This window comes from Nicotiana tomentosiformis, chromosome 4 (assembly GCF_000390325.3).
Source record: "Nicotiana tomentosiformis chromosome 4, ASM39032v3, whole genome shotgun sequence".
In the NCBI taxonomy this organism is placed as follows: domain Eukaryota; kingdom Viridiplantae; phylum Streptophyta; class Magnoliopsida; order Solanales; family Solanaceae; genus Nicotiana; species Nicotiana tomentosiformis.
In genome coordinates, this window is record NC_090815.1 from 67,010,527 (window position 1) to 67,021,731 (window position 11,205).

General features: G+C 41.7%; 1 protein-coding gene across 1 annotated transcript; it reads right to left on the reverse strand.

The window, feature by feature from the left end:
- Positions 1–7,570: 7,570 nt before the first annotated feature.
- LOC138909851 (uncharacterized) lies at positions 7,571–9,200 on the reverse strand. Its single transcript, XM_070201067.1, has 2 exons — positions 8,939–9,200; positions 7,571–7,974 (listed from the first exon to the last, which is right to left on the reverse strand). The coding sequence occupies exons 1-2, from the start codon at positions 9,198–9,200 to the stop codon at positions 7,571–7,573; spliced, it is 666 nt and encodes a 221-aa protein (XP_070057168.1).
- Between the last annotated feature and the right edge of the window lie 2,005 nt (positions 9,201–11,205).

Below are 11,205 nucleotides of genomic sequence, written 5' to 3' on the forward strand. Positions count from 1 at the left end.
GTTTAAAAATTTGCACCACTCGTTTGAGAAATAAAATAAACGAGTGTTCTTTTCTTCAACAAAGCAAAGTGGTTGTGATTCTGATTCATTGACAATGAATTGAAAAGAATGGTTACTTTTTGGACTTGTCTAGTGTTAGGGACATTAATTCCATATTTGATGATTTGAACATAATTGTGAATGGTATTTGCTATCAAATATTTATGGCATTTGATATTCATTTATTATTATTGTTAATTGCTTGATTAATTTGATAAGGTCCTTGATTAAATTTTGAGATTTTACGTTGTGATGGAGATCATGATAATGAGATTAATGTTTCTTTCAATTTTATTTTGTTTTTGATCGTAGGATTATTAATTTAGACATTAGTAATCCGGCATGATCAATATTTATGTGATCGTCTTTATGGAATAAAGATTAGTTGATTTCATTAAATAAATCACATATATAGATGATACATATAGAGATATGATCGTTGAATCGACTCATTGGATAATTCTCAATGGTTAGAATTATCATAAACTGTTAATATGATATTCTCTTGAATAATATGATGTAAGTGTTTCCTTTGACGTGAGTTCATCATAGTAATTGAAAAATTATTTATTGTCCTTTGATACTAGACACCTATGGTCCTAGGGTGACAGTTGAAAGGATGTTGGATACGATTAAATACTTATACAATTAGTGATTGATCAAGATGAAATTTGTCGACTCTTGGTAATGAAATTAAGTTTCATGTTGTCATGAATTATAAACGACCAAATTAAGACCTTGCCCAGGGGAATTGAATGAAACGAACAAAAGAGTTTCTTAGGTCATTTATTGGTCAATTATATTTGACATGAATAAATAGTTGATCGCCTATTAGGATTTGACAGTTGAACCATATCCTAAGGTGACCCAAAGCTATAAGGACACAAGGAATTACTACATTATTCTTCTACTAATTCTTGAGAGTAAATTGTATACTTCATTCTATCCGGTCGTTAAGGACTGTTGCTAGATGCCACCCTTGATTAGTCTATTATTGTGATCACTTTACTACTGACTTAATATTGAATCTATGGGGTCGTACACGAACAAATGTCCACATCTTTGCCAAACGATTAATTATTTTATTATTGATAATTAAATTAAAGAATTTAATTAATCAAATAAGAAAATTTATTAGTCAAAATAAAATATTATTATATTTTTTTCTAGCGCAAAGGATATAATTAATATTGTGAATAAATTTAAGTTTTCTTAGTTGATAGTCCATAAAGGTCGTTCAATCCAATGTTAAATTGGAATCCGTCCACAAAGACGTTAGGCGGAAACCCATTAAGAATGGGATTCCAATTTTTCATAGAAAGTTTCTGATTTTTCTTTAGAAAAATTCCATAAAGATTATTTTTGGAATAAACTTTTATTCTAAGTTAATTATTACCTCAACCAAATAGGAAAGGGGTTTATAAGTGATACTATATAAAGGATGATGGAGAAATTTTGCCGCATTAATTCTTAAGAAGAAAATCACTTTGTGAAAGTGAGAGTGCAATACAAAGCCAAGAGAGAAAATACTATTAGAAGAAAGTTGTTTGTTGTTCATCCAATTTTTGAGAATATTTTCAACACAATATTTTTCATCCAATTTGATCGCAGGTTTCGTTAATCAAAGAGTTGAAAGCAAGGATCGATCTCGGTGTGGATACGCGTAAAGTCTTCGCATTATCGAATTTTTTTTTGAAATGAGACTCTCTTCAACAGTGTCACGACACAACTCCCGCCGGGGCCGCGACGACGTCTAACACTAATTTCTAGGCAAGCCAACATTCACACAATAACGACGAATTTGAATAAACAAGGTTTAATAAACTCAACAACAAAAATATCATGAAATAACTGATGAAAACAACAACGATACTACTACAACCATAGCAATGATCTGGTGTGAACGAGCACATGGGGACTATTGAATATCAAAATACAAGGCCAAATCCTCAATATATTGTCTGATCAATAGAACAGTAATAGCAGAAATAAATAAAAGAGAACTTCAAGGCTACCTCGTAGTCTCCCAAAAATAACGGGTACCAATAGAACTCTAGTAATCACCATGTCCAGAAGTACCTGGATATACACACCAAGTGCAGAGTGTAGTATGAGTACAACCGACCCCATATAATCAGTAAGTAACAAACATAACCTTAGGCTGGAAGTGGTGACGAGCTCAAAAGAAACAGTCAGAGACCAATATCAATAACCAATAACAATCCAGGATATAAAAGAGACAGTATAAGTAAATAACACAATGATAGTTCAGCTCTTTCTCAATTCAATAATTTAGACATGCTTTCAAAATATAACAGTTAAAACCCAACACAGGTAAAAACATTTTATTTACCAGCTAACATGAGAAAAATATATCTTTATGCGTACATGTCAAGTTAATGATTTCACAGTGATATCCTCAAGTACTCTCACTCTCAGCAAACTCAAGGCGCCTGACACAAATACCCACTTCATCACACACACAAACACTCAGTACTGTACGGGTGCATGACATCAATCTCCCTCACCAAAGCACGTGTATATATCATTGTGCCTGCGCTCACTGGTGGCATGTCCGAATTCGAAGGGGAGGATCCTGTCCAAGTGTCATGACCCAAAACCCATACTAGGTCACGATGACACCTAACACCGCTATTAGACAAGCCCATAAGTGAAACTACTATTATTTACCCCTTTTAACATGTAAAACAAAAGTTTTCCTTTTAAAAGAACAAAATAAGTAAGATCTCATGCAACTGCACCTACTCTTTTCTTAACAAAATACCAGCATAATAACTACATTCACTGTAGTGATATAAATGATAAGCACAACAGTACATAAATGCTAAAAATCTCATAAACCCGGTGCCACAAGTATATGAGCAATCTAGAGAATATACAAAATAACTACAACTATTGTCTGAAAGTGATAGACCAAAATAATAAACAAGGTAGAGGGAGACTACGGTACTGCAGATCGTAGCAAGTCAAACAGCTCACCACTAAGTCTCTGTAGATGATTGGCTACGCGCCCGCGTGACCAATGGTAGTACCTATCTCAGTACCTGCACATTCAGTGCAGAAAGTGTAGCGTGAGTACGGAAAACAATGCATACTCAGTAAGTACCTAGTCTAACCTCGAAGAAGTAGTGACGAGGGGACGACTTGACACTTACTAGAGGTCAAATAATAATATAAATACATAAAGTAGACATGGTGAGTGTACAACAAGTAGCAACGAAGCAAATAAAAGTAACTACAGTAAATCCACCCACGAGTCTATATCAAATCACTAAACATGTCATAACCGGTCGTGAAGGCGCTAACTCAATTATTACCAAACCAAATCCAGTTTCGATTATTAAGCACGAAGCTACCGAGGTGAACGACCTGATCCCATAGGAATAGTAGTACTCAGTATTGCCGAGGAGAATGGCCCGATCCCATAAGAATGGTGTTACCAACCGGTCGAGGCGAGCGGCCCGATCCCATAAGAATGTTGTTACCATCCTACCGAGTTGAACAACCCGATCCCATAAGAGTAGTGTTACCATACTACCGAGGCAAACGGCCTGAACCCATAATAATAGAGAAATTTACCTCGCTCACGGAAAAACATGCGAGACGAGAAGACACGGATCTATAGTTTATCAAATGTTTCTCAATTCTTTTCTAAAGTGAGAGACTAAGTCGATATCCTTAATTCATTCCTCAATCTCAGTCCTAATCAAGATAATTAATACACAGGATAGGCATGAAATAACACAATTAGAGGCATGATGTGAATCTTAGTCTACCCGGACATATCATGAACATAGCTACGTACGGACTCTCGTCACCTCGTGCGTACATAGCTCCCCATAACAAGTAGCACACAACAATTAATACACCTAAGGTGATAAGTTCCCTCTTACAATGTTACACAAGAGACTTACCTCGATTACAAGCACGCAATCTGGCTCACCAACCTCACTAAGAATCCTCAAACGACGCCGAGGATTCTAAAACCAACCAAAAGTAGTATAAACTAATAAATATATGCCCAAAAGTTCATAATTTAACTATTAGAGTACACCAACAAGTTCCAAAAATATAACGGACCTACTCGGGGCCAAAAATCACATCAAACAACATCGATTCTACGAAACGCAACCCCATCCAAGTTTGTTGAAATTATGAACATCCAACTTCAAAAACCTACGCCGAATCATACCAAAACAATTCCAATTGACCTCAAATTTTACACACAAGTCATAAATGACATAACAGACCTATTCCAACTTTCGGAATCAAAATCCGACCCTGATATCAATAAAGTCAACTCTCACTGAAACTTTTGTACCTTCCAAACCTTCAACTTTCTAACTTTCACCAATTCAAGCTGAAACAACCTACGGACCTCCAAATCAACATCCGGACATGCTCCTAAGTCCAAAATCATCGTACGAATCTATTAGAGCCTTCAAATTCTAGTTTCGAGATCGTTTATTCAAAATGTTGACTCAAGTCAAACTTGGCCACCTTAGGTCACTATTAAGGAACTAAGTGTTCCGATTTTAACCCGAACCCTTTCACACCTAAACCAACCATCCCTGCAAGTCATAAAATAGTAAAAGCACATACGTAGAGTCTTAATTAGGGGAACGGGGATCTAGAAAGAAAAATTACCGGTCGGGTCGTTGCATTCTCCACCTCTTAAACAAACATTTGCCCTCAACTGGATCTTTACCGCAACAATATTCTTGGACCTCAACTAGCGAACCTGCCTGTCAACAATGGCAACTGGCTCTTCCTCCTAACCCAGACTCTCATCTAGCTGAACCGTGCTGTAATCTAATATGTGCAACCTGTCGACATAGTACCTCTAGAGCATAGACACATGGAAGACCGGATGAACTCCCGATAGACTGGGAGACAAGTCAAGCTCATAAGCAACCTTCCCAACTCGCCTTAGCACCTCAAATAAGCCAATAAACATTAGGCTCAGCTTTCCCTTCTTTCCGAACCTCGTGATACCCTTCATCAGCGAGACTTTAAAGAGAACCTTCTCACCCACCATGAATGATAAATCACTCGCATTCTGATCCGCGTAACTCTTCTGTCTGGATTCTACTGTGTGAAGCCGCTCCTGCATCAACTCAACCTTCTCCAAGGCATCCTTCACTAAATCAGTGCCATATAACTTAGCCTCACCGGGCTCAAACCATCCGATGGGAGAACGACATCGCCGACCATATAAAGCCCCAAATGGAGCCATCTTGATGCTGGATTGATAACTGTTGTTGTAAGCAAACTCGGCCAAGGGCAAGAATCTATCCCACTGCCCTCTAAAATTAATGACACATGCTCTAAGCATAGCCTTAAGAGTCTGAAATGTCCGCTCCAACTGCCCATCGGTCTACAGATGAAAGGTTGTGCTAAGCTCTACTCGGGTACCTAACTTGCTCTGTACTGCTCTCCAGAAATGTGAAATGAACTGAGGGCCTCTATCTGATATGATGGAAACAAACACACCATGCAACCGAACAATCTCCTGAATGTAAATCTAGGCCAACCTCTCTGAAGAGTAAGTAGTCACCACCGGGATAAAGTGTGCCAACTTGGTCAGCCTATCGATAATGACCCAAACAACATCAAACTTCCTCAACGTCAGCGGCAACCCAACTACAAAGTCCATAGTGATGCGCTCCCACTTCTACTCCGGCATAACCATCTGTTGGAGTAGGCACCTGGCCTCTGTGGCTCATACTTGACCTGCTGGCAATTTAGACATCTCGCTACATACTCAACTATGTCCTTCTTCATCCTCCACCACTAATAACGCTGCCTCAAATCGTGATACATCTTCGTAGCACCTGGATGAATAGAATACCGAGAACTGCGCGCCTCCTCTAGAATTTTCTCCCTCAATCCATCAACATTAGGAACACATAGGCGACCCTGGAGTCGCAGAACACCATCCCCACAGATAGAAACCTATTTGGCACCACCTTGTAGTGCTGTCTCTCTAGGAACCAACAAGTGTGGATCATCATACTAACAATCCTTGATCCGCTCAAGTAATGAAGATTTAGACACAACATATGCAAGAACTCGACTGGGCTGTGAAATATCCAACCTCAGAAGTCTGTTAGCTAACGACAGAATCTCCAAAGCCAATGGCCTCTCCTCTACTGAAATGAATGCCAACTACCCATACTCTCGGCCTTTCTAGTTAAGGCATTCGCAACCACATTCGCCTTGTCCGGATGGTAAAGGATGGTAATATCATAGTCCTTCAGTAACTCAAGCCACATGCGCTGCCTCAAATTAAGGTCCCTCTGCTTAAAAAATGATGCAAGCTGCAATAATCGATGTAAACATCACAAGACACCTCATAGAGTTAATGCCTCCAGATTATGAGAGCATGAACTATCGCGGCCAAATCCAAATTATGTACGGGGTAATTCTTCTCGTGGGGCTTCACCTGACATGAAGCATATGCAGTAACTCACCCCTCCTGCATCAATACACAACCCAAGACAACGCGTAAAGCGTCGCAATACACGGTATACATCCCTGAACTGAAGGGCAATACTAATATTGGTGTTGTAGTCAAAGTGGTCTTGAGCTTCTGAAAGCTCGCCTCGCAATTATTGGACCATCTAAACGGAGCACCCTTCTGGGTCAATCTATTCAAGGGCGCTTCAATAGACGAGAAGCCCTCCACGAACCGATGATAATAACATACTAACCCCAAGAAACTCCTGATCTCGTTCGTTGTGGTAGGACGAGGCCAACCCTAGACTGTCTCAAAATTCTTGGGATCCCCCTTAATACCCTCACCTGATACAACATGCCCCAAGAAAGCCACGGAATCCAACTAGAACTCGCACTTGGAGAACATAGCATAAAGCTTTTGTTCCAGCAACGTCTGGAGAACAAACCTCAAATGTTGCTCGTGCTCCTCCATACTACGCGAGTAGATCAATATGTCATCAATGATGACAATGAAAAATGAGTCAAGATACAGCCTGAACACTCGGTTCATCAAATCCATAAATGCCGCCAGGGCGTTAGTCAAACCGAAGGAAACCACTAAAAACTCATAGTGGCAATATCTAGTCCGGAAAGCGGTCTTCGGAATATCTGAAGCACGAATCTTCAGCTGATGATACCCAGATCTCAAGTAGATCTTAGAGAACAACCCTGCACCTTGCAACTGGTCAAACAAATCATCAATGCGCGGCAACAGGTACTTATTCTTGATGGCGACTTTGTTCAACTGGCGGTAGTCAATGCACATCCGCATACTCCCATCCTTATTCTTCATAAATAACACCGGTGCGCCCCAAGGCAACACACTAGGTCTAATGAACCCCTTCTCAAGCAACTCTTGAAGCTGCTCCTTTAACTCTCTCAGCTCCTTGGGAGCCATATGATAAGGTGAAGTAGAAATAGGCTGGGTGCCTGGCACCAAATTAATGCCGAAATCGATATCCCGATCCACCGGCATACCTGGTAGATCAGTAGGAAATATATTGGAAAACTATCATACCACTGGCACTGAATCTAACGCGGGAGTCTCTGCAGTATTATCCTGAACAAAGGCCAAGGAAGCCAAACAACCCTTCTCGACCATATGTCGAGCCTTCAAGAAAGAAACAACCCTGCTGTAAGTACAAACAAACGAACCCCTCCATTCTATTCTAGGCAACTCAGGCATCGCCAAGGTAACAGTCTTGGCATAGCAATCGAGAATGGCATGGTACGGGGAAAACCAGTCCATACCCAAGATAACCTCGAAATCAACCATATCGAGTAATAGAAGATACGCTCTGGTCTCATACCCACAGAAAGTCACCACATAAGACTGGTAGACCCGATCCACAACAACAGAATCACCCACTAGCGTGGACACATATACAGGAATGCCCAAGGACTCGCGGGACAGATCTAGATAAGGAGAAATAGAGAAGAAACATAGGAGTAAGTAGACCCTGGATCAAATAATACCGAGGCATCCCGACAATAGACATAAATAGTACGTGTGATCACTACATCGGAGGCGATTGCCTCTGACCTAGAGGGGATAGCATAGAATTTAGCCAGACCACCACCTGACTAACCTCCACCTTTATGACGACCCCTACCCACCTGCCCTCTGCCTCTGACCAGACGGCCGAGCGGTGTGGTAGCTGGTGCTGTAATCATGGGCCAATGGTCCTACTTCTCGGCCTTGTCCTGAAGTCTAGGAAAAAACCTCTTATGTGGCCAAGATCCCCGCACTCAAAACAACCCCTCGGAGTAGTGGGTTGCTAACCTGAAGTCTGCCCCTGATGGCCTTAATACCCATTGGACGAACCCTAAATAGAGGGCAGATGATAAGAACTCTATGGAATGGCACTGAAATAGGGTTGGGCTAGAGCACTCCAAGCAGGCGGTGGTAGTGACTTCATAGGCTTACTGGGTTGACCCCTCATGAAGTAACCTTTGCCCCTAAGTGGGGCGCCACTAAATCCTCCAAACTGCAGGGGCCCCTTGTCCCTCGGCGCAAACTCTCTGCTACGGTTGTGAATTCCACCCCGTTGGACTCCAATATCCCTATGTTCCATAGCCTATCCTTGCACCTGTCAATGAAATCCTAGGGTCCTCTGACCGCTCACCCACATAGTTTGGGGGGCGAAGTATAGTCCATATGTTCAGCCGCTTCTGCTGATCAACGGTCGCGACTGGTACAGCCTCTGGCACAGTCGCTGCAACTGGTTGGGCTCCGCCCGCAGGTAGTGCACATGGGGTCTGATAAACGGCAGCGGCGTGCCCTGGAGCCTGAGAGGTAGGGGTCTAGGATCCCCTTCACACCTAAGATGTGGCTGGATCCACTAGAAGTAAACCAGACTGCGTCATAAACTCCATGAACCGCAGCATCGACCCATGACCTCCAGGAATCCCGGTACAGTCATGAAATCTACTAGGGCTGGCTCAGTTGCAGGCGTCTCATCCTGCTCCTCAATAACAGGATCCTCCACTAGATCTACTGGTGGTACAATGGGAGCAACTCTAGGATGCCCTCGTCCTCTGACAGGAGCTTGAGCCCTCCCCCGGCCTCTGCTTCGACCTCTAGCAATGGGGGGAGCAGCTCCTCTACCACCCGGTACATCCGCCGCGCACATTCTCACCATATGTGAGAGATCAATAGAAAGATACTTTGCACAATATCAACTGCAAGATAGGATATGAATAAATAGAAGTTTCCTAACACCCTATAGCCTCTCGAAGATAAGTACGGACGACTCCGCACCAATCCGCAAGACTCTACTATGCCTGCTCAGGACTCCTGAGACCTGTGTGAAACTAAAGCTCCGATACCAACTCTTTATCTCTCCTAAGGGTATTGCCCTATGCATAACCTATATACAAAGAGTTCCAACTATCGAATCAAAGCAAAGAGGAACATTTCCCCAGTTGACAAGAGAAAGAAAGGAAATGAGCCCATTTTCACCTATCTGAAGCTGAAGGAATGAAAGCATTTGAGTCTTGATCCCCCGCTTAACCTGAAATGAAATCTCTCAAGCCAGGGAATGATTGACCATCGGGTTCATGTCTGAGTCAGGACAGAAAGAGGCCAAGAGTGACTACTCAATAGAAAAGGGGCTGCCCCTCTGAATAAGGGATGTGACTAGCCTTCTTTCTTAGGCCAAGGAAGGAAATCATAGTAGAACTAGTGTAGCGGGACATGACAGCGGTTAGGGAGAAGGAAAAACTATACCTCTAGTGAGTAATGCTTGAGTCGCAGCATCAAGGTTTGAGCCAAATTGGGCAAGGGCGGTCTATCACGACCCAAAACTCATAATAGGCCGCGATGGCACCCAATGCCGCCGTTAGGAAAGCCCACAAGTAAAACTACTATTTATTTACCCCTTATTAACATTTAAAACAAAAGTTTTCCTTTTAAAAGAACAAAATAAGTAAGATCTCATGCAACCGTACCTACTCTTTTTTAACAAAATACCAACATAATAAGTACATCCACTATAGTCGTAGAAATGATAATTACAGCAGTACATAAATGCTAAAAGTACCCAAAACCCGGCGCCACAAGTACATGAACAATCTAGAGAATATACAAAACTACTACAACTATTGTTTGAAAGTGAAAGACAGAAATAATAAACAAGGTAGAGGGGGACTCCAGTGTTACAGATCGTAGCAAGGCAAGCAACTCACCACTAAGTCTCCGTAGAAGAACAGCTATGCGCCTGCGTGACCATTGGTAGTACCTATTCTCAATACCTGCACATTCAGTGCAGAAGTGTAGCGTGAGTACGGAAAACAATGCGTACCCAGTAAGTATCTAGTCTAACCTCGAAGAAGTAGTGATGAGGGGACGGCTTGACTTACTAGAGGTCAAATATTAAGATAAAAACATAGAGTAGACATGGTGAGTGTACAACAATCAGCAACGAAGCAAATAAAAGTAACTATGGTAAATCTAGTCATGAGTCTATATCAAATCACTAAACATGTCATAACCGGCCGTGAAGGCGCTAACTCAATTATTACCAAACCAAATCCAGTTTAGATTATTACCCACGAAGCTGCTAAGGCATACGGCTCAATCCCATAGACATAGTGGTACTCAATATTGCCGAGGCGAAAGACCTGATCCCATAAGAATGGTGTTACCAACCTACCGAGGCGAACGGACCGACCCCATAAGAATGGTGTTAATAACCTGCCAAGGCGAATGGCCTGATCCCATAAGAGTAGTCTTACCATACTGCTTAGGCGAATGGCCCGATCCCATAAGAATAGAGAAATTTACCTCGCTCGCGGAAACACATGCGAGACGAGAAGACACGGATCTATAGTTTATCAAATGTTTCCCAATTCTTTTCTAAAGTGAGAGACTAAGTCGATATCCTTAATTAAAATCCTCAATCTCAATTATAATCAAGATAATTAATACACAGGATAGGCATAAAATAGCACAATTAGAGGCATGATGTGAATCTAAGTCTACCCGGACATATCATGAACATAGCTACGTACGTACTCTCGTCACCTCGTGCGTTCGTAGCTCCCCATAACAGGTAGCACACAATATATAATACATCTAAGGGGATACGTGCCCGAATTCCTAAAATTTACCCCCGAGCCCACGTACCCGGATTTCAGAAATTTTAG